The sequence below is a fragment of the Scomber japonicus genome, chromosome 13 (genome assembly GCF_027409825.1).
Source record: "Scomber japonicus isolate fScoJap1 chromosome 13, fScoJap1.pri, whole genome shotgun sequence".
Taxonomy (NCBI): Eukaryota; Metazoa; Chordata; class Actinopteri; order Scombriformes; family Scombridae; genus Scomber; species Scomber japonicus.
The window spans coordinates 16,899,484-16,922,735 of NC_070590.1; the positions used below are offsets into that span (position 1 = coordinate 16,899,484).

General features: G+C 39.8%; 3 protein-coding genes across 3 annotated transcripts; 2 read left to right on the top strand and 1 right to left on the bottom strand.

Moving 5' to 3' along the window:
- Positions 1 to 978: 978 nt before the first annotated feature.
- si:dkey-71l1.1 (uncharacterized protein LOC569883 homolog) lies at positions 979 to 5,575 on the bottom strand. Its single transcript, XM_053331616.1, has 10 exons — positions 5,430 to 5,575; positions 4,275 to 4,476; positions 3,240 to 3,307; positions 3,044 to 3,136; positions 2,804 to 2,905; positions 2,613 to 2,718; positions 2,221 to 2,343; positions 2,027 to 2,103; positions 1,836 to 1,938; positions 979 to 1,748 (listed from the first exon to the last, which is right to left on the bottom strand). Exons 2-10 carry the CDS (start codon positions 4,456 to 4,458, stop codon positions 1,609 to 1,611), a joined length of 996 nt encoding a protein of 331 aa, XP_053187591.1. The 5' UTR covers positions 4,459 to 4,476; positions 5,430 to 5,575; the 3' UTR covers positions 979 to 1,608.
- Positions 5,576 to 5,804: 229 nt separating this feature from the next.
- Positions 5,805 to 9,367, top strand: fdxacb1 (ferredoxin-fold anticodon binding domain containing 1). Its single transcript, XM_053331639.1, has 6 exons — positions 5,805 to 5,873; positions 6,150 to 6,319; positions 6,410 to 6,566; positions 7,254 to 7,457; positions 7,620 to 7,778; positions 7,879 to 9,367. The coding sequence occupies exons 2-6, from the start codon at positions 6,157 to 6,159 to the stop codon at positions 9,125 to 9,127; spliced, it is 1,932 nt and encodes a 643-aa protein (XP_053187614.1). The 5' UTR covers positions 5,805 to 5,873; positions 6,150 to 6,156; the 3' UTR covers positions 9,128 to 9,367.
- Positions 9,368 to 10,878: 1,511 nt separating this feature from the next.
- alg9 (ALG9 alpha-1,2-mannosyltransferase) lies at positions 10,879 to 22,282 on the top strand. The gene is made up of 15 exons (XM_053331642.1): positions 10,879 to 11,043; positions 14,421 to 14,556; positions 14,731 to 14,865; positions 15,071 to 15,141; positions 15,248 to 15,336; positions 15,644 to 15,779; positions 15,885 to 15,972; positions 16,186 to 16,291; positions 16,837 to 16,959; positions 17,197 to 17,351; positions 17,450 to 17,579; positions 17,671 to 17,818; positions 18,131 to 18,260; positions 20,926 to 21,056; positions 21,474 to 22,282. Exons 1-15 carry the CDS (start codon positions 10,904 to 10,906, stop codon positions 21,595 to 21,597), a joined length of 1,842 nt encoding a protein of 613 aa, XP_053187617.1. The 5' UTR covers positions 10,879 to 10,903; the 3' UTR covers positions 21,598 to 22,282.
- The last annotated feature ends 970 nt before the right edge of the window (positions 22,283 to 23,252 follow it).

Here is a 23,252-nt window from a genome sequence, read left to right on the forward strand (position 1 = left end):
AAAATGAGTAAAATTAATCACAGTGGGGGCTTTGTATGAAAATGGTGAAGGATTTTCCAAAACGGGAAAAATTAAAAAAAAAAAAAACGACAGTCAAAAAAGTCCAAAATGGGGAAGGGTGGTGGATTGTCCCAAAATTTGCTAAAAGGGGGCAGGGGGGCGTGCTGAATGAAAAATGAGCAAAATGAAGCTCAGTGGGGGCATTATGTGAAAATTGTGAAGGATTCTCCAAAATGGGCCAAAAAACGACAGGACTGGAGCTGTCAAAAAAGTCCAAGCCTTAAGCTTGCAGCTCAGCTATGTACACACAACAAAAACAATCAGCTATAGAAGGCTAAAAAGCACCATGATGCTGTCGGAGTTCATACACATGGTAAAAAAAAACAAACAAACAGTAACTCTGACAGAAATAACATCTTTAATAAATTAAGTTCAAAAGACAGTCACTCCTTTCTACTTCTTTCCTTGTGTACAGGCATGTGTACATGATGTATAAATAATACATATGCAACATTTCATATGTTAAGTAGGACCAGATATTCCCTTAAAGCAGCATGAGTAGTGCAGGTTGCATACAGATCAGTGTTTCCACACACTGCTGTCTATTTACATACAGTAGTAGTAACTGTGGCTCAGAGGACTTGCAGCCACTCTAGCATCCTTCAGGTGGAGGTTAGTGTACAGTTTATGGGGCAGCACCTTTTCTGTTTGAGTCAAAGGGTTATTATTTGTTAGTGTGTGGAGCTCATCCATCTTTTTATATAGTGGAGAAGAAAGGTGCCCAATCAAACACACAGTCACTTACTCATACAGTACACACACTTTTAAGGATCATATTGGTGTTTTAGCATGATTTCACCCATTTACTGGAACTTGCACAAAGCATTGCCAACATCTATGTTGTTAGATCCTTTTGGCATTCATTCTCAGTTAGTGTTGTATTGCTATCCAAAACCAAACGCTGTTTTAAACCTCATCTGTGCATTTAAGCACTGGGAAGTCTCAAAAATTCAATATGTAGGAGACAGAGGGAAGCCAATAGGGACAACATGAAGAGAATAATGTGAGTTTAGTGATTTGTATTACCAATCCAAAGCAAGTTTCTGTTTCGTGAAGTTGATTTTCAAATATGTATATCAGTGGCTGCTTGTAAGATGGCAGAACTCATTAGTTTAGAAATGGCAGAAAGGTCAAGTATACAAGTATTCTAGTTAATGGGAAAAAACATGAAAAACACTGTAATCTTCTAATATAATCTATTTACATTAAGTGTCTATGTACCTACAGTATAAAACTATTATTTTCTGCCTCTTATCCTTTATTGTTTCCATTGTCCTGAAGGCCATGTGCAGAGTCAACATCATGGGGGCAGTAAAATATATCCAGTCCCAGTAGATGAGCCCCTCAAAATGTTCACCCATTCTTCCCTTTTCATCCGTCACCTCCGTTTTTGAGAGGTAGGTTGAAAGATGAGATGCATTCATTTTAGGAAACATGTTGGGATTTGAGACCCAAACAATGCAAAGGTTAACAGGAGGTGTTTTTGTAAGATCTCTGGATGGATGTCCTGACAGTCAGTTGTAAGTCAGTTGTAACTCCAGTGGAGTATTATCCCACGTTGACACCTAGGCCCACTTGCAACTTGTCACCACGGTGATTTACAAATGCGCCCATAATCAGAGTGGCAGGGAGCGGCGTCAGACGCTTCTCCAACACTCCTCCTATTATGCACCGACTGTTTATCATACCTGGGTACACACACAGAAAAGGTGTCATGTATGCTTTCTAAATAGTTTTCAACAAACATGAGGTTTGAGTAAGAAATGGCCATTTACCTCGAAAGACCATGTTTGCTTCTGGGAGTTCCATCTGGTACCCAAATGAGGTTGTGGTCTCCTGCGTCCTGGTACTGGCTTCAAACTCAACCCCAACTTGGATCTGGTGAACAGACACACACATGCATTATATGTTATATGCACCTAAAGCAAATGGTGTGTTATAAACAGTATGTTGATATTTCCTGTACCTGTTTGTTGGCTCGGTGATAGTAGCTGGCATGGGCACCTCCTTTCCCTGCATTCAGTGTTGCCACCCAGTTTGGTCCTAAAAACAGGAGAAAAAAGTGAAATTGCTGCTTCTAAATAAACCAAAACAGATAAAGAAGTATGCTCAATAAAATAAATCAGATTCACACACACACAAAAAAAACAAAGGTCCTACTAGAGTACTGTCCAGCTAAAGTAAGAATTCCTCCCTCTTCTGCTCGGCCTCGGTGGTAGACCAGCTCCCCTCCTAACACCAAACCAGAGGAAACGCTCTGCAGGAAGTGTGCCACTAGTATAACTGTCCAAGATAAACACACAGAGATACAGAACAGATTAAATCAACAGATGTAACATGACATGTTTTCAGTGGAAAAACCCTAGAGGAAAAACAATCTAAAAAATATGAGACTGGAAAAAATATTTTTAACTGTTTGCAATACCTTTTTTCTGATATCAGTGGATATATACCAATATACTGATGCATCTTTATCAGATACTCCTGCAGATTGTAAAACTGAGTAATGCTCCTAGGTCATGCTCTTATCATTGGGCCTGTCCTTTTCTTACCCGACTCTCTGAGGACGTCCGGGTTAGCTACTGTCACTGCAGCTGTGAAGTCGCTCCCTCTGTACTCAGTTTCAAATTGCCATGTTACAAATTGAGACTGCTGGGTCTAAAAAACACAATCAAGCATTCATTTTAAGTAAACAAAATGACTTTAGACAGTGTATGAATATAGGGGGATACTTGGATCTGACCTGGTACACTGTTCTGGCTCGTACACGCTCAGAGAGATGCAGCAGAGCGTGAGCGTTCAGACTGCCTGAAGAATCCATCTCACCAATCAACGCTGGGGCATCCTGTGATATGAGGCAAGATAAAGATGCAACCTGTCAACTCAAAAAAGGGAGCAGCTTCATTTGTTTTCCAATGTTCCATACAGCTGTTAATGATAAAACAGTGACGGCACATTTGTCATCCGATGATTTGTACTTGACCTTGTCCTTGCTGTAATCATCAGACTGCAAATGCTCCACGTGGAAACGATAGTACGAAGGACTGACAGCACTGAGGTGGAGTGTATGACTGACCTGAAAGCAAACACACACTTGAGGGTAAAGACCAGGAAAAATGAAAATGTTTAAGATGAAAGGATTTACACCCTCAGTTACAGTATTTGGACAGAAGAATCACCTTGAAGAAGCTGCTCAAAGTTTTATTGATGATCATCTTGACTCCCTCAATCTGCTGAGGAAACACGTCTGGGGAGGAGGAAAGAAAAAAAAAGAGTCAGATAAAAGAAAAACATATAGATGACAAAACTCATTACTTCTAAAATAACATATTTACTGTGTTTACATGCTTTGTAATTGTCTGATTGTTCACCACCATTTATAGTAAATGAGTTCAGAAATATAGATAAAAACTTTTTTTTTCAGGTTTAGGGAAAATGTGTAATGGTGCAGACAAAAAGACTCCCTCAATGATGGAGAGAATAAGCTATTCACTAACAGAATACTGATTCATATTTGATCAGCACTGCCTAGTTTCACAGTTTGATCTGAGTTTCACAAGCCGACCATATATCACTGGACGGTCCTCATTTGCATAAAGTTGAGGTTGAGCCGTGATCATGCAAATTCAGATATGGCAACTGGTCCATCAACTCGCTGTGCTGTGTCCATCATGCACCACTCAGAAGGATCTTCTGCTCTCCATAGAAAATGAATGGGATCTGTCGACTTAACATATGTCAATGGATTCAGTGTGTCTGCACCATAACTCAGTGCACAAAGATTGATTTCAACTTACAAATGTTATTACTGAGTCATAAAAAATACACTTTTATATATTAATTTTGGTGCAACAACATGTAAGCTTTGATTCTGGAGCAATCAGACTATTGTTTCAGTCTGAATCAAATGTAAGAGCAACATAAACACATCATTTTATTGGGTGAATTGTTTGTTATACTGTATATTGTATTGTGTTCTAATATTCTATATATTCATACAACAATGTATATTTTGAATAATGTATTATAGGTGGACTACATTAAGTTTATGCTTATATTTGCTATTATTCTTTCTTTACATGTTAGAATAGATTTGTGTTATTTTGTGTTTTATTTATAGTTAATTGTGCCATAAAGTTTAGCAACAACATGGTGTTCTGAATGAGGTTCTGACTGTGTGATAGTGTAACATCAAGTTGGTAAAGCTTATGTACCTTTGCAGCTCCTGTGGAGAGAGTGAAAGCTGCCTGGGTTAGGTAGGCGTCCATCTCTCCTCTCCCAGCGTGGTGGACTGTCCCAGTGAGCAGGATGAGTGTCCCAGCGGGAAGGAGGAGAGTCCGTAGAGAAAGGCCAGTTCTGGTGGCCTGGACCGGAAGACAAAGCCAGAACACTGCCCATGTGGGCGCAAAACACTTCCTGCAGGACACAAGGGAATGGATTACAATGATGCAATGAGCCATTTACTAATCCCACCTGCATCCTGTACCTAAATCTTTTTAAAATTGGACTCTGTCTTAACATTAAATAAAAAGAGGGACAACATAAAACTGGCCAGAAATACAATTTCAAGATCCCCTACAGACATGTTTTAGGATCTATGTAAATACGCTATTTTAAATTGATATAGTTTTTCCACCAAAAAAAATTATCCCCCCTCTCCCTAATGTAAAATTTCATAATCTGTAAACATAAAAATATATTTCATCTCAAAGTTTAAGTACCAAGATTACTCCTACTTCACAGTAAAGTTCATTCTCAATGTTTAAGCACTGTTGACGCCTAGTTTCTACATCACACTTCTACACTTATAAACTAGTTCACATTTTTCAAAGTTCATATTTTGAACTTCCTACTTTTAGTAAACAACCTTTTAGTATCAAACTCTGCACATGTATCATTCTGTACAGTGAAGCTCAAACATCTAACTGAAGGAACAAAAAGAATAAGAAGAAACATTTTTGCATGGAGGGAATTTTTAAAGATAAGGAGAAACACCATAAAACAACATATTTGAGCCTGACATCTCTAACACAGTGTCTACATGGTGTGCAAACATCATGAGCATCTGAAATATAGGTCATGCTATTGCATCTTCACTCAGATAGTGGAACAGAGTGCAATAACTAATTAATACAACATCAGCATTAAAAATAAGTTATATTACTACATTTATTTTGCTGTTACTTTAGTTTTAATTATTTTACATAAAAACCTGAATTGTAGGGATGGTTTAGGACTATGAACATGTTGTAACAGGCTGTGTGATGTTTTGATGTGCAGGTGCAGCAGTCAGTCCTGTTAGCATCCTAGCATGACCTTAGCTTCAGCAGACACAGTCGTGTGTATGTATGTGCTACGTGTTTGGCTACCTGCCTCCGATATGATCAAAACACCTTAAAACCTCGAGCGAAACTGACAATCGCACATCAGGGAAAATTGTCAGAATGAACTGTCTTTATAGAGGTGAACTGACAGAGGAAAGCTGCTGATGATGTTCGGATCATCTGATGCTGCAAATAGCTCCCTCCTCCAGATGTGTGATGCGCCACCCTGCAAATATGTCCCCCTTGAAAATATGACGGGAATTTAATTTTGTGGTCTGAAAATGTCCGGCAGTACACTCCCACGTGTTAAACTGGTAATGGCTCAGGGGTAGTATTAGGAAGATACAAACTATACATATTCACCTACCTATAGCCATTCAGTGTAAAGTGAGTGTTTGCTGATTTCGGCCCGGGTAAACAGCAAACGTGTTGTGTTTCCAGTCGGACCACTTAGCCGGCGACTCATCGATCCACGCAAAGCGGCTACAGGTGAGATGACATTATTCATGTACCGCAGCAACAGCAGAAGGTTAACATGCTTTATTCAACAATATAATTAATTAAATTAGTTTATGTTTAGCTGAACCAGCTTTAAACAGAAAGTGCGGACGCTGCTTTACAAAACATAAGCAGTTAAAACGTTCAAATTAGAGCGTGAAAAAGACTGGAGCTGGTGGTTGTCGCGTCTCTTCCTTTTTAAAGGCTGTAAAGCTGGGAGGAAATTATTTTATTACTGAATTGAGTTTTTTGTGATTTCCAAACCAGACTGGTCATGTCTCCTTCACGGTCCATTTTGCTGGTGGGAGAAGGGAACTTCTCTTTTTCTGCCTCCATAAGCCAGTTTAACTTCGTGACGGCCACTTGTCTGCAGCATCAAGAGGAGGCACTGCGGCAGGAGGGAGCAGCCGATAACATCCACATCATCAAGGACTCAGGTACTTTATTTATTGGGCTGAGCTGTATGTTGTTAGATTGTGTTTCTTTTTTCTTTAGTACATTTTTTAAATTCAATCTGTGTTGTTCAGGCGGAGCTGTGCTTTTTGAAGTGGACTGTACAAAGCTCGGGGACTGTACCTCTCTGCAGGGAAGAGTGTTTGATCGAGTGATGTTTAACTTTCCTCACTGCGGGAGGAAGAGTGGGGTGAAGAAGAACCGACAACTTCTCAAAAATTTCTTCCTCAGGTATAACTCCATGAGGATGCAGCAGGTTGATTTCTCAGTATCCATCACCAAAATCTGCAGACATCTTCAATTCAGTTACAGCATTATTTATGACAGTTAAGTACTTAAAGTTGACAGACTTTGGCCAGTTTGTACCATGAATTATGGCTTAGTAAATTCTATTTAGTTACATCGGGCTCCACTTTAGAGCTGCAATAATAAGTGGTAAGGTGGACCAACAGGAAATGAATCAAGAATCATTTTTTAAGGAAAATGGTCACATACTCATCAGATTCTTACATGGTTACAGCATCTTAAATGTGTATGCCTCAATGCATCTTTGTATCTTTGGCATTGCAAAACTGTGAACAACATTTTCATGATTTTCTTACATTTTATACATCAAAGAACTAGATTAAGATAATTCATTCATTGTGTCCAACGTTTCTTTTTATTATTTGTGAGTGGTTTTGTCCACAGATCTTTTGAACAGTTGACTGTTTCACTTGTCAGAGTAGGAAAAGCTTATTATTTACAACTGGGCCTTTCAGTACCAACTTTTGTCAAATGAAAATAAAAAGGCTTTGTAGAAAAGCACAATTATACTTTATGAGGTATTACTGTATAACAGTATATTGAAAAAGTTCCCACTTTCATCTTCTATTACGATATATATGGAATACTCATCTTTTTTTCCTGTGCCTCCAGTTGTGTTCAGGTTTTGGCTGAAGACGGGGAGGTTCATGTTTGCTTGTGCAACGGTCAGGGTGGGACACCAATGGACCAGCCGAGGCGAGAGTGGCACAACAGCTGGCAGGTTGCTGCCATGGCAGCAGAAGCACACCTTATCCTCAGTGACGTCCAACCTTTTGAAAGTGAGAAATACCGGAGCTACAAGTGCACTGGATACAGGTAAGAAGTAAAGGTGAGTGTTACAGTGTGCAATTAGATGCACCCTTTGTGTCCCTGTTTGTTTTTCTGTGTGTGTGTGTGTGTATATATGTGTGTTTCTGTGTGTAAGTGTATGTGTTTGCACAAGGAGACTGTTTAATGATGGTTTTTACTGTTTTACAGGAGCCAGGATAAGGGTTTTCATGTGGAGAACGCTTTGCTCCACGTGTTTACGCGCAGCCTCCCCTACAGCTCTTCTCAGATGCTCAGAGTGGAGGAGGCTGTTGAAGGAGAGAAAGTCCAGTACAACATACAGGCTGAGCTCAGTGATTACATATTCAGGTAGAGAAGCACAGAGGTGTTTGCGTAACAGGCCAACAATGTAAAAAAAAAAAAATTATATAACCTCATGGTAACTGTGTCCTCTCTTTTCTTTCATCAGGGGATTTCTTTCTTCAGGTTCTGTCCACCCTGTCAGGTTAGTACAAGATTTTCTTCTTGAAGGACTAACAGAGAAATGGTCAGTCTCCATGACGACAGAGACTCTCCCCTTCCTCCTCACGGCCAAACAACTGCAGACGTGCTGCCATGACATAGAGAGTACACACTGCTTTTGGATTCACCTGCTTCAGAAAGACCTCAACTCTGACAATCATACCGCTACAGATAAAGATCAGTTGACGTCTTCGGATAGTCAGGAACACACAGGCACACAAAACACATTGTCAGCCACATGTGAGAAAGTAGACAGGGTGAGGTGCAAAGGAGCTGAGAGCTTAAGGTTCTGTTGTTCTCTTGATGTTGATCCTGAAGAGGAAAGTGGTCTTTATATGCTGCGTCCATCGCTACGCCCTCAGATGGAAGAGCTTCTAACTAGAAAAGAAGAGTTGATAAACAGTGCTGGGAGTCGTGGGGAGACAGAGGGGACTCATGAAAATGTTGAAGATGAAGGAAACAAGGAGGAGGAGCCCTGTGGGAGCTGTAATGGTTTCACAAACTCACTGTTTGGCATTAGTGGCATTGTGTTCAGGAATGTGCCCATCAACATCTGGGCTCTGCCTGTCTTTCATGAACTTGTCCTCAGAGGTGTTTTCCCCTCAGAGAGTGACCCAATCAAATTGCTTGGACAAAGGCTTGAAACACTGCTTGCTCCCTATGGGGTTTCCCTGGTTACAGAGCAAGGAGGTCTGCGTCTGACAGCACAGCCGATGGGTTTGGTTGGTCAAGTGTTCACAAGTACTCCAGCTGATGACACGAGCCATGTAAGCGTCACTGTCTCCTTAAATTTGGACCTCCTCGCCACGCTCCTGTTCTCAATCCCTGACTGGCGACTGCTTTGGTCACATGACCCACGCTTCTCAGAACAGTTTGCACTCCGCCCACCACTAGGGACATCTTTCCTCCCATACTCCTTGTTCCCCGAGCTCTTTAACTTTGATATCAGCTTCTGGACAGGGCCGAGCTGGGAGGAAAAGAAGTTTTACGCTGTGATCCGAGAGGCCAGCTGTTGGACCGTGGAGCAAGTTAAACTCATTGATATGTTCTCACATCCCGACCTGAGTCAGACCAGTTACTGCTACCGACTCATCTACCACTCAAACACCCACGCTTTGTCACACACACAAGCCCTCCAGTTTCACAAAGACTTAGAGTCCTTACTTTCCTCTCGGCTGCAAGTCACCATCAGGTAGCTGGCATTCACATTCAAAACTTTAGTAGGAAAAAGGATATAACCTTCTTTTTCACAGGCATCTCAGTTACCAGTCTGTTTGCAACTGCTAATTATAAGCTTATAATCGGCTGTAATAAGTGTAGTTGAATAGTGTTTACAGTAGTTGGGGCATTGCTTGCTATTGTACATCTCTGAACTGTGATTCTGTGTATCAGTGTGTGTTTTTATCATCATACAATAAACCTGTTATTTAATGTTACATTTGTGGCCTATCGAGATTCATTGTTAAATAGTTAATTCACCTGGAGTACACATTGACAAAGCTCACGTTGTACTTTTGACTTATGTAAGGTATAGTAAAATGAAGTTATTTTTGTATCAGTTCAAATCTGATTATTACTGGAGCATATGATACCCTGCATTTATTATTATATTAGATACTTTATAAACTCAAAAGGTGTGGACAACATGCTCTTATGTTTTATACATTTGGTAACATTTTGCTTGTCCATTTTCTGTCCATTTCCTCTGACATTTCTTTAAAATAACTATGTAATTTTGTAGAGAGCAAGGAGGAAAAGTGATGAAATGATGAAATTGTTAGTATTAAATTAGTTTTGTTGAGTTAAAAAACAGCCCTGTGCATTGGTGCGAGTGAATAATCCATCCACCTGAAGAGTATTTTGAATGAATTCAAACAGCTAATATAAGAATTCCAGCACAGCTGGTAAATTGTAGGATTCACAGCCTATTCCTCTTCAGAGGTTTTATTTAGATAAATAAACTATAAAATCCACTTTATTCCCGATTATGTTTCCACATACAAGGAATTTGGTATCTGGTGGCTCTAAATGCACTTACACACAATTCCCTGATTAACATTCAGGATGACAAAGACAAACAAACGAACAAAACCAAGCAAGTAGGTGAAGAAACATACATACAGTGTTTATTAACAGGTCAAACTCCTAAACGTGAATTGTAAACAGATACAAAGTGCAGGAGTGCTGGAATAAATATTGTTAGTATATATACCATAGATGGTTTATGTAGCCTACAGTATCAATTTCAATTTAGTGTTGTAATGGTAAACATTTTATTTCAGTCTGTATGTAACATATCTATGTTCAGTGCATCTTTGTACTCCACATTAATTGGATGATAATAATAATTAATATAATGGCATGTGGTCAGAGCCCCAACCAGAGGGGCAAAGTTAGAATAATTATATAGGATATATAATATCCTATATTGATACTCATTTTTAATGAGGGAGCAGTAGATGTAATTTGAAAGAGTTTAACATGGTAATTATACTTTTGTGTGGAAAATCATATAAGACAATATTATTCCAAAGAATTTTTATATATTTTAATACATACCTGCAGTGGATCTTTAACTACATTTTGCTTCTAATTCCTATGCACTGTAAGTAGTTTTTTCACGACGGACGTTTTACTTGTGTTGGACTATTACATTGCTGTATTGGTGCTTTTTTTAAGTAAGAGATCTGAATACTTCATCTTTATTTATTTGACATATTTATTATAACCGTTTCATAAAAGGAACAAATACGGGGCGAAGTTGTAACTTTATGGACAAATGTATAACGTATAAAGAACGAAATTAAAGGGAAGCTGAGTGAAGATAACCAGAGGCTACTTTTTATTCGTCACTATGTTTTCAGCGGCTCTCTAGCATAGCTCTCTAGTAGGCAGTGTCAATAATGAGAGCTGTCATTAACCGAGCAGCGCCGAAAATGACCGAAGCATAACTCGGAGCACCGTCGGTAAACATGGCGGCCAAGGCGCTTCGGCAGCGAACCAGGCGAGGCAGCCGACAAGATGCAAACAACGTCAACCTGTCCACCGAAGCTCGGCCCCCGAAAGAGGAGAAAGGCGTCGATGACAGTAAAGTCGCAGAGACCCGGCAAGAGTGAGTATGAACGTGGAGGAGAGACGCTAGTTCCACCGGCGCTGTCAGCTCCATCAGCGGCTCTGACAGCCGGGGCAGCCTGAGCTAGCGGGCTAGCTACTTACATACGTTCAGCAAGTTTTTGTTCAGGACACGATAACAGCAACTAATAACGCACTCCTCACTGCAAAATATGGCTATATATTTGCACTGCTTTACAATATATTGTCTGTCCGCTTGTGTTTGCGCTCTAATGAAAGCTTGCGTCATTTCTGTTTAACAGCAACGTAATGAAGAGTTACCACCTGGTCAGCTTCATTCATTCACTTCTGCTGCCCACCATCAGGTTCATGATAGCTGACCACCATGTAGCTTCCGGGAGTGGCTCAATTCATACTCAGCATGGACAGAAAGGTTGAGAGGTGTCTGTTCAGTGGGTGATGTTACTGACACGTCGCTGAAGTCGCTCGTACGACATTTTTGACAGTTTTTAAGGTGACGTGTCACAAATAAACCTAACGTGAGGATCAATGCTGAGCTAACTTATTTAACTAATCCAATGATGGTGGGCGTGAACGGGTTGCGGGGACACTGCAGGACATCAATGCCACTATATAACCACCTGTCAGCTGATACCTAAACAGTGATGAACAACTACACAGCTGTCCACATCTGGGATCTTATTGCCATGGGTTTCGTGGAAGTGGAAAGGGGACATAGATTTTAAGCAATCAATTATTTTTCTAAATACACAACTGGAATAATACTATATATATGGGCTCAGAATTCAAAGATTCAGAGGTTTATTTGTCACTATGGCTGAGTATTGTTACAATACCAGTAGAAGTACAAGTACCCTTAAAGTGATACCAATACCAATTGAGTACTTTGTTTGATACCTATTATGTGAATAGAGACATGAAATAGCATAAAATGCTACCACTCCTCACACAAAAAAAAAATTCTAAAGTCTTCAAATGATTAAAATGTATTAATGAAGGAACACTGAAACGCATTGATTGGCTATGAGCAAGTCCAAACAAATAGTCATATTTTGTAGCTCTGGGTGCAAAAAGGATCGATTGCAGGTAACGTTTGTGACAGTTGAGACAGCTGACTTGACCAGCTAGAGGAAAATCTCTCTGTCTGTGAATGTCTTTAGACAACATGATGTGTGTTTGTCTTACAGTTGATGCAAGCACTGGCCACATATTTGTATAGTAATATTCATAATAATTTGCTAGTAGAATATATGCTTTCCCCCAAAGAAATGTGACATTTTAAAAGAAAATATAATGAACAGTGAAATCACTAGATATACTTTATTGATCCCAAGCTGGGAAATTACAGTGCAGCGGCAGCATTACACACAGTGACGATAACTTTAACATATAGTATAAGACTATAAAGAACAAACTATACATAATAAAATAGCAATAGCAAATAAAATTAAATAAAATGTAATGTACAAAAGTATATACAACTAATTGGCAGTGTTGATTTTAGTGCAAAGTAAAAAATGTGCGATGTGTGTAACTGTGTGTAGAAAATAAAGTGCGTAGTGACTGTAAGTTATGAGCAGAGTTGTTTAGCTGTTATTATACAGTGTGATGGCATGTGGCAGAGTTCTTGTATCTGTCCCTTCGACAGCGGAGCTGTAGCAGCCTGTGTGAGAAGGTGCTCCGCTGTCCGTCCAGTGTGTGATGGAGAGGGTGCTGGTCATTGTCCATGATGGATAACAGTTTATTCAACGTCCTCCTCTCCACCACCATCTCAAAAGGCTCCTGCCTGAGACCCAGTACAGAGCCAGCCTTCTTGATGATCTTATTAAGTCTGTTAGTGTCGCTGGCTCTGATGCTGCTGCCCCAACACACAACAGCAAAGAAAATGTCGCTGGCAACAACAGACTGGTAGAAGATCTCCAACATCTTGCTGCACACGTTGAAGGATCTCAGCTTCCTCAGGAAGTAGAGTTTGCTCATTCCCTTCTTGTACACAGCCTCTGTGTTAGATTTCCAGTCCAGTCTGTTGTCAATCACCACTCCTAGGTATTTGTATTCCTCCACCTTCTCAACCACCTCCCCTCTGATCCATAGTGGCTGCGAAGGTGTCTTCTTCCTCCTGAAGTCGATCTCCATCTCTCTTGGTCTTGTTGACGTTCAACCTCAGGTGATTCTGTTCGGACCACTCTACAAAGTTGTCTATCAGTGTCCTGTACTGTAGGGAGAGGGGAGCTCTCCCTCTTTTATACACCTGACAACAGCTGAGTCATCAGAGAACTTCTGCAGGTGACATGACTCAGAGTTGAACTTAAAGTCAGTGGTGTATAAGGTGAAGAGGAAGGGAGAAAGCACAGTCCCTTGTGGAGCTCCTGTATCACTGGCCACCACATCAGACAGGACACCGCCCAGACGGACAAACTGTGGCCTGCCTGTTAAGTAGTCAGTTATCCAGGAGATCACTGCGTCGTTAACACCCATCACTCGCAGCTTCTCACCCAGTAGCAGAGGCTGAATGGTGTTGAAAGCACTGGAGAAATCAAAGAATGTGTTCCTCACAGTGCTTCCTCCACCATCCAGATGCATATGGGCTCGTTGCAGCAGGTAAATGACAGCGTCATCGACTCCTAAGTGGGGCTGACTGCAAACTGCAAGGGGTACAGAAACGTCCTCACCTGTGGCCTCAGCTGGGCTAAGACCAGTCTATCCAGGACTTTCATCACATGGGATGTGAGGGCGATTGGTTTATAGTCAGCTGGGTCAGATGGCATCGACTTCTTGGGGACTGGAACCAGGCAGGACGTCCTCCACAGCATCAGGACTTTCTCCTGACTCAGACTCAGGTTGTACAGATGTCTCAGTAAAGGAGACAGCTGGCTGGCACAGGTCTTCAGGATCCTAGGTGTGATGCCATCAGGGCCTGCTGCCTTTCACTTTTTTTTTTTTTGGAATATAAAAATTGTTCAAGACACTCTTACTAATAATAATAGTAAAAATGATTATCAGAATAATCCTAATAAAGTTGGTCAAGTAAAGCCAGGCAGAAGGTTGATTTAAGAACTAGGACAGAATATTTAATGTAGGTATGACAAATAGGTCGTGAGATAAACAGTGAAAACAGTGAATCTTATCAAATTGGAGGACCACCAAACCATTTTTACGTTAGACAGGCTCATTATGTTGTCTGCTTCAGATGACTAATTAGGTTACTCAAGATCTAGGTCATTTCCTTTTAAAATACGCACAAAGCAGACACCATGCACTATTTTAGCACTTTGAAGTGTAATGTAGAAGAACCCACAATTATTGTGCTGTTTAATACCTTCTGATGTTACAGTAGATCTTAAAAAATAATGTGGATATTATATAGCAATTGTGCATTTGTGTATTTTTTAACAGGTCAGTAAGTCGTGGAGGGCAGGTTTGGGCTCCTGAAGGTTCTACTGCATTTAAATGCCTGCTTTCCGCACGGTTCTGTGCGGCTTTGCTCAGCAACATCTCAGACTGCGATGAGACCTTCAACTACTGGGAGCCAGTGAGTGCCACCACTATCAGAAATCCTAAAGCGCTTCATGATGTCATTTATGAACCATGTAGGGACTTTCTTTCTATGTCAGAAGCATTTATCTCTTTTTTGTTTATGCGTGTTACTTATTGTTTGTCTTTAACTGTTCATCTTTGTAATTTTCCGGATTACTTGTTTTGACAGATGCACTACCTGCTTTATGGCACAGGAATGCAAACATGGGAATATTCTCCATTGTACGCCATCAGGTCTTACGCATACTTATGGCTACACGCCCTTCCTGCTTGTTTGCATGCCCATGTACTACAGACAAACAAGGTAACTATTGTAACATCACTGTCTTTTCAAAGACTGTTGTTATGTTTGGCATTTATATTTACATTAGCTGACCTGCAGCATAACTGGAAGCTCTTTGCAATGCAGAGTCACCCAACACCATTTATGAATTAACACACACATATTTTATAACCTCACACTGGAACATGTGCAGGAGTTACAGGTGTCTTTCCTGATTGTGTTGCAGATGTTGGTGTTCTACTTTGTGCGATGTGTCTTAGCATTCTCCTGCTGTGTCTGTGAACTCTATTTCTACAAGTGAGTTTACCCTCCTCTTAAATGCAAGCAGATTGACTTACAAAACTTTGTGTGATAACGTACATACAGTATATGATATGGATTTGTCTGTCTGTGTGTGACACAGGGCAGTTTGTAAGAAGTTTGGCTTACACGTGGGCCGCCTGATGTTGGCATTTCTTGTCCTTAGCACTGGAATGTTCTGTTCGTCTGCAGGTTGGTCATATTTATTCACATAATTTTTTCCAGCTTTCTTTACAACTGAGCCTCAATTTTTCTCAGTGTAGCCCAGACCTCTTAATTCTGAAATCACCGCACTGAACAAAGGAGGATTTCATATTTTTGATACTTTTCTGCGATGTAAGTTCATCATATTTCGGCACCCTTGATAGTGAATTTATTCTTCTAGAGGTTGGAAGAACAAGGGGATGTTCCATAGACACTGTGGCTGATTGTATTTCTCTTAGAGATTCATGTTTGCAATTTCTGTGATTAATGATCCTATATTGTTTTTTCTCTACAGCATTCCTGCCTTCCTCTTTCTGCATGTACACAACGCTGGTTGCCATGACCGGGTGGTTTCAGGACTCAACGCCACTAGCTGTAATGGGCGTGGCTGCTGGTGCCATCATTGGATGGCCATTCTCTTCTCTGGTTGGGTAGGGTCATGAACTAAAATAGCTCTCTTTTGGCAATACCCGTCGAAGACTGACTTGTCAAAATGCATTACTCTCAATATTGCTTTGTTTTTTTACTCTCTGCAGGCTTCCCATTGCCTTCGATCTGCTGGTGTTAAAGAGGGAGTGGAAAAGTTTTATCACGTGGTCAGCTGTAGCTCTGCTGCTGCTGCTGGTGAGAATACTCACAAATATATGTAAAACATTTTAAATTTACAGATAACAGGACAAAGATGCATGTAAATGAGTTTTTACGATGTCACAGCTGCCGTGTGTGTCAGTGGGAGGAGAGTTAATAATTAACACAAGAATGTAATAGGATATTTTTACTGTTCTCTGTCATGTACCACACAGACGATGGGCTAACTTACCAGTGTGTCTTCTTCAGGTACCCTTGGTGGCAGTGGACACTTTCTTTTATGGCAAAATGGTCATTGCTCCTCTCAATATCCTACTGTATAATGTCTTCACACCGCATGGGCCCGATTTGTATGGTAATTTACACATCATTAATGTTTCATTTTATTTAATTAAGATCACACATGAAAACAGAATAATGACCTTTAACATGGGGCCATGTCCATTTTTTTTAGCTATTAAATTTATATACCGGAAGTGATGATCTCATGTTTGGAGGTTGTTGTCATAGCAATTGTAAGTTGGTATATTCATTTAGTGACAGAATTGAGCAGATTGATCATCGAGAAAATATGTCACGTTTATTATTATTTTTATTGGACTCTAGAGGGCATATGAGCCCATCACATCCGACCATTTCAATGTGTGTTAATAAGATGTATTTCTCTCTGTTAAGTTGGCAGAAATTGGCTTAAGTACAATAATAGACATATATATGCATATATAGAACTTCTTAGCTTTTGTCCTCACCCTCAATATTAAGTGTTTTATCTTGTGTAATCTCCTGTTTTAATTTTCCCTTAAAGTAATTCCTGCAATAACTATACTGTCATAATGTTTTATTGTAATATTCTGTACATGAGTTGTAATATTTATTTATGTTTTGTATTTGGTTTTTCAGGTACAGAGCCGTGGCATTTCTACTTTGTCAATGGACTCCTGAACTTTAACCTGGTGTTTGCTCTGGCACTGTTTTCTCTGCCTCTCACTGCTCTCATGGAAACACTGTTACACAGGTTCAATGGTGAGCACTAAGAAATAGCTAAATCTTGTCGTGTCTTGCCCTATTTGGGGGCAAGACATGGAGAGAAATCCCCTTAAGTTTAGGTATATATTTATTATCATAAGGTTGTAGCAAAAACAAAAAAATAATGTAGTCAATCAGATCTTGTGTAAGGAGTTTATTTGTCTTGTAATTTTAGTTTTCAGACCAGCTGTTCTTTTGATTTCATGTGCTTATGCACTCATTTGTTTTCTACAGTGCAGAACCTGGGTCGTCCATACTGGTTGACTCTGTCTCCCATGTATTTGTGGATGCTGGTTTTCTTCACCAGACCTCATAAAGAAGAAAGGTTTCTCTTTCCCATCTATCCTCTGATCTGCCTCAGCGGGGCTGTAGCCCTCTCCTCACTGCAAGTGGGTTTTGCCTTTTTACATCAATTATTAGCCTTTAAATTAAAGTAGCAATTTGTTTAAGTTGGTTTGATTTGTGTTATTCGTTTCTTTTCCTGCAGAAATGCTACCACTTCCTTTTCCAGCGATACCGTTTGGAACACTACACGGTCTCCTCCAACTGGTTGGCTCTTAGTGCAGTTGTTGTCTTCACGGCACTGTCACTGTCTCGCTCTGTGGCCCTCTTCAGAGGTGTGTGTACAGACAGGAACGAGTGTCAGGCTTTATAACAAATGTGACCATTCAGGATTGACCAAGAAATTTTTGTTTTCTCTTTCTACAGCCTACCACGCCCCTCTGGACTTGTACCCAGAGTTTCACACCATCGCCAAGGATCCAACTCTGCACTCAGTTCCTGAAGGCCGGCCTGTTAGCGTGTGTGTGGGCAAGGAGTGGTATCGCTTCCCCAGCAGCTTTCTTCTACCCCACAAGTCAGTATTCATGATCCCTACACAGGTCTTCAGTGTAATAAAATATGGAAAGTGTATTTTGTCATTTCCATGTTTATGTTCACTTGTTTGCTTGGTTGTCAGTAAGCAAATGTCAGAGTATAGTCTTCAAAGTCTTCAAATCTTATTTATATCTGTGCAGAAATCTGAAGTATTAGTGATTCCTCTGTGTTGTGAATTAGTATATGAATTATTTTCAAACATCTCTAAGCCAAGATTACACTTGACATGCCAGATACACTTAAATGAGTCTGACTGTGTCATTAACTGATTTTTACTCTTCCTAATCTCCAGCTGGCAACTGCACTTCATTCAGTCTGAGTTTAAGGGGCAGCTACCTCAGCCATACGCCTCTGGTCCTCTGGCCACACAGATCATTCCAGCTAATATGAACGACCAGAACCTTGAGGAGCCAACCAGATATGTGAGTGATTAAGACACGTGCATGTTTTTTTGATTCAGGAATACTCAACAAGGCTGACATAACCAGTGATCTAGTGCCAGTAAAAATGTATGCAGGCCAATCAGAGTCAAAGCTAACAAATAAATGAGGGTCACCAGCCAGGAGGGTGATAAATAATTTGTACTCACAGCATATAGGGACATGTTTACATAGCTGCTTAATGATGAACACCACTGCTCAAATTTCACATTGTACATTGTTAGATGAACACAAACCAAGCACACTTTCTCTGCTTCAAGCAGCTGATTGGAAATAGTGGGGGACAGAGTGAGATGTTTGCCTCTCCATTGCTCTGCTCTTTGTCAGAGGGTGGAGCTGAGACACACACACACACACACGCACACACACACACACACACACACACACAGAGCAGACAGCAGAGCACTAAGTCCACTGCAGAGAGGATAAAACAGACTGTAGATTATACTGTTTTTGAGTTGACTACAACTGCTTGCTGTCAGGGAGAGGGAATAAGCAGTTTATCAAACAACTGTTGGGACAGACTGATATCCAGGTAATTGTGGCAAGGGAAAAAACCTATAATAAAGTATAAAACCCTGCAATTAAAGAAGGCTTGTGGTGGAATGGGCCTCCCATGTTTACAAATATATTATTATGTGGCTCAATTAAGGCCCTTACTTTGTTTATGTACTCAGGCATACTCAGCAAGGTGGAAGGAGATTGGAAATCTATTGGCAGAAGGGATCCCACTGGAAGCAATTTTAGCAGATGAGGACCTACAAAAAAAAGCTGTTAGCAAGGGTAACCAGTGGTTCAACTTATCACTAAAAACATGGCAGGAAACTATAAAACTATGCAGGTTAGAAGTTCCTGCAAAATTGTTAAGATGGTGTACCTACGGTTCAAACTTTTTGCTGAATAGATCTGATGATAGATTCAGAAAATGGACCACAAAAGGCCTTATTAACTACAACACATTTGTCCACAAGGGGGCGTTCCAAAATTTTGGATCCCTACAGGAAAAACATGACCTGGATTTCTTTAGATACCTTAAAGTTTGACACTATTTCTGTCAGAACTTGAACACAGCTTTGAAAACAGAAGAGTTTCAGTTTGTCAGCATCTAAATCCACAACGTGCAGCAAGATCATCTCCAAATTGTATAAAGGTATTCTTCAATGTAAATCAGATAACTCTCTCTATATAAAACAGAAATGGGAGAAAGAGGGTAATTTTAACATCTCCAAGGAGAGTTGGCAAAGAATGTGTGCAATACAATGGAGTTCAACTAGTTCATCTACATGGCCTGAATTCTGCTGGAAAAATATTGTACGATTCTTTATTATTCCACAGCAGAAAGCACATTCTGGGGATGGCAGCAGTGGTTGGAGGCTCTGTGGGGGAAAACAATGCCAACCACTTCCACATATTCTTGAGCTGCCAGGTTCTTGTCTCTTACTGGCAATAAATACATAAACATGTCAATAATGTGTTTGGTAGTAGTATTCCTCTCAGATGTGAAACTATTTACATGGGTGATATCCAATTAGATAGATGGAGTAATAATGACAAGAAACTTGCTCATATACTTCTGGCAGCAAGCAAAAAGGTTGTCACAAGGAGATGGCTAAAATCAGACCCACCAACTATTGAAGAGTGGATAGAAACAATACATGAAATTTATATTATGGAGCGACTGTCATTTACCCTCAGGTTCCAAAAAGAAACATTTTACCTGATTTGGACCAAGTGGAATGAATACATAGTACCAGTTTGATCAGATTTTAATTGACTTGACAATAAGTTTGAAAAGATGTTGACAAGATAAACGGATTTATGCATTAGATATAATAGGAAATGTAGGTATGGACATCAATAAGAAACAATTAATAAATAAGTTTCTGTTTGATCTTATTTTATGTATACATGAGTGTGGCTATATGTAGATATGTGTATGTAGATTATACATGTACATATGCATGTGTATGTGGTTGTTTACATTCCTTACCATAGAACTCTGGTGATCCATGGAGTGAATAGCTTCCCATGTTCAACTATATATAGTTAACTATGCCCTATTGTTTAAAAAAAAAAAAAAGCCTTGAAAGGGCAACGAACAAATAATTGAAGAATGTACTTGCCAAAATTGAAGACCCCCCCCCCCCAAAAAACAACAACTGTTGAACAAGCAGAACATAAATACAACAGCTTTAACGGACGTTCATTGTATCTAACGATTAGTTGGGTTCTTGTAGACTTTAGGCAGACACCAGCCTGCCGCTCCTCTCTACCAGCAGTACCTGAGCAGCAGCAGCAGAGGGAGGAGGAGAAAATATGGAAAAATCTACATTTATACACCATTCATTTACTGATCCAATATGTGCCTTATTTTATATTTGTATGTCATCATTACATATCCATAACTAAAGGAAAACAACAATATCTAAAGGGACTTTCACTGTTGTTGGTATTGTGTAAACAATGAATAAATCACCAAAATTATGTTGACTTAATTTTTAGGCTGCTGGACTGCTAAGAATATACAAAAGGCCAGTAAAACTCTGATCTATTGGCCATGTGGGCCAGTGGGGGAAAAATGTTATGTTGAACGCGACTGTTGGTAATAGCAGCTGCATTTTAATTGTGAAATGTCTGCTGTATGCAGGTGGATTTACGGCAGTGTCACTACCTGGTAGACCTAGACACTGATGAAGAGACGCCAAATGAGCCCCGTTATTCATCCAACAAAGAGGAGTGGAGCATCATCGCTTTTAAGCCTTTCCTTCAAGCATCAAGGTATTTCTTGATGGTACACGGATAATTCATAAGTAACAAGAAATTGCAGCACAGAAATGTCAAACCAGGTCTGAGGTAACAGTGTCACCTCCAGGGAACACTGAAAGGTTGAATTGATCTATTACTATTACAATAGCAATCAGTATTAGAAATAAAACACCTAATGAAGTCAGAAAGCAGATCTAAGAATTATGTGTTACTTCGTCACAGGTCAAATCTGTAACTTCTCCAAAGAAAATAGCAGATAAAATATAAACAAATAAAAGGTATTATGTTGTAAAAATATATTCCAGTTTCATCAAAACAAAAGCCAATGCAAATTTCTTTACACAACTGAACATTTGAAAAGCTCCTTTATTTTCAGACTTGTAGGACATTTATTTAGCTTTTTTATAAAATATACATATTTCCTCTCAGGTCTTCGCCTCTCTTCAGAGCATTTTACATCCCATTCATATCGGACCATCACACCACCTACAGGCGCTACGTCATCTTGAAAGCACGGCGGCAAAAGCAGCCTCGTAAACGGACCCACGGCTGACCATTAAACCTCAACCTGGCCTCAAGAACAAAATCCTAACACCAGAAATCAATCACTTCCCCTCAAAACAGCTTGTGTGTGTGTGTGTGTGTGTGTGTGTGTGTGTGTGTGTGTGTGTGTGTGTGTGTGTGTGTGTGTGTGTGTGTGTGTGTGTGTGTGTGTGTGTGTGTGTGTGTGTGTGTGTGTGTGTGTGTGTGTGTGTACCTATGTGTGCATGATTTTGAGACTTAAGGTCTGCTTTATGGGCGTGTGTGTGTGTGAGTGAGTGAGGGTGAAGACAAAACTGTGTGTACAGTACCCAGGTGTGCTTGGCAGGGATCAGCTAGATGTGGATGTCAAACATTATTTTTTTGTTCATCTCATGTGTTTGTCTGTGTCTAAATGAATGTCTTACAGTGGATGAAAACTACAAGATTTTACATGTTTTAAATGCAGGACAGGCCATTACTGAGGAAAAAAAGAAGTGTTTCCCTTTCATACTTAACTTAAAAATGTGGCCTGAATGAAAGAATATTCCTGATTAATTCATGTAAGAAATCTCGTAGCGTTCACGCGTCTGCACTTGAACAGTATCTCGTTGTGCATTATGTTGGGTGTGAGTGGTGAGAATGACTGAAAGTACGGTTGCGTGATTAACTTAACTTGAAATATTAATAAAAATATGATGATATGACCGCGAACACAATCCTTCTTTGTTTGTTTGGATGGTAAAATATGTCACTGTTCCACACACAACAAATTCAGTTCTAATCTCATTTTATTTGAAGATTTCTTTATATAACAAACATACAAACCACTCTCACTTACAGGAGAGATGTCAAGACATTATACATTCTGATTAACAATACAGATGATGCTATATTTGATCATTCTCTTTGATATCATGCCATTCCTGTGGTCAGGCTGCAGGCACTCGAGCTGAATTCACTATATGAGCTACCTTTCCACTTGCTATCATTCTCTATGACTGTCTCCTATTGATTGACTACTATTGATTGACTCAATAGGAGACAGAAAGAAGGCCATTAATAAACAAGGGAACAAGTGTGTAAATGATATTCAGCTGTTTCTTGACAACAAACATTTTAAGGCCATGTCAAAACACAATCTATTCGAGGTAACCTATTTATATCAGGTAAATGTGGTTGTGATTAAAAAAACAACAAAAACAGCATCTTCAGGCACTGCAAACACAAGGCCTCAGTAGTTACCAAGCATGACAGGCCATGCAAACAGGATGCTACACACACACACACACACACACACACAAACTCAAAGTCATTCATAATTTCTCAGTCAAATCTGAGACACTCCGTGCAGGTACTTTAGAGAGATAATGATAATATTATATATTGGTAATATTATCCAGACTTCAAAATATTATTTCTGCTGCCACTGCAATACAATAAAAGTGAAAAGAATGTGGTTTTGGTGCTCATAGTACTGCAAAATTCAACAGTGTCTCCAATAATGAGTGATACCCCCTGAAATAAGACTTTACTATCAACAGCTTTCATGGCTACTCTTCTTCATTTTTTAGCTACAGAAAAAGCAGTTACCACAAGATGTGTGTATTATCCAGAGTGACGTGGACATTGTTTTCGGAAGATATGTTACTGTTTAATCCTTTAAACTAATCTTTCTTAAATGCTGTG

What these genes read in the sequence shown, in the direction of transcription:
- si:dkey-71l1.1 (XM_053331616.1), bottom strand. Translation starts at nt 4,458, where the DNA reads ATGGGCAGTGTTCTGGCTTTGTCTTCCGGTCCAGGCCACCAGAACTGG. An exon ending in GGACGTCCTCAGAGAGTCGG is followed by an intron (nt 2,344 to 2,612) that starts GTAAGAAAAGGA and finishes TATCTTGGACAG; the next exon opens with TTATACTAGTGGCACACTTC. An exon ending in TTTAGCTGGACAGTACTCTA is followed by an intron (nt 2,104 to 2,220) that starts GTAGGACCTTTG and finishes TCCTGTTTTTAG; the next exon opens with GACCAAACTGGGTGGCAACA.
- fdxacb1 (XM_053331639.1), top strand. Translation starts at nt 6,157, where the DNA reads ATGTCTCCTTCACGGTCCATTTTGCTGGTGGGAGAAGGGAACTTCTCT. An exon ending in CTCAAAAATTTCTTCCTCAG is followed by an intron (nt 6,567 to 7,253) that starts GTATAACTCCAT and finishes CTGTGCCTCCAG; the next exon opens with TTGTGTTCAGGTTTTGGCTG. An exon ending in TACAAGTGCACTGGATACAG is followed by an intron (nt 7,458 to 7,619) that starts GTAAGAAGTAAA and finishes ACTGTTTTACAG; the next exon opens with GAGCCAGGATAAGGGTTTTC.
- alg9 (XM_053331642.1), top strand. Translation starts at nt 10,904, where the DNA reads ATGGCGGCCAAGGCGCTTCGGCAGCGAACCAGGCGAGGCAGCCGACAA. An exon ending in CTCTGTGGCCCTCTTCAGAG is followed by an intron (nt 17,580 to 17,670) that starts GTGTGTGTACAG and finishes CTCTTTCTACAG; the next exon opens with CCTACCACGCCCCTCTGGAC. An exon ending in AGCTTTCTTCTACCCCACAA is followed by an intron (nt 17,819 to 18,130) that starts GTCAGTATTCAT and finishes CCTAATCTCCAG; the next exon opens with CTGGCAACTGCACTTCATTC.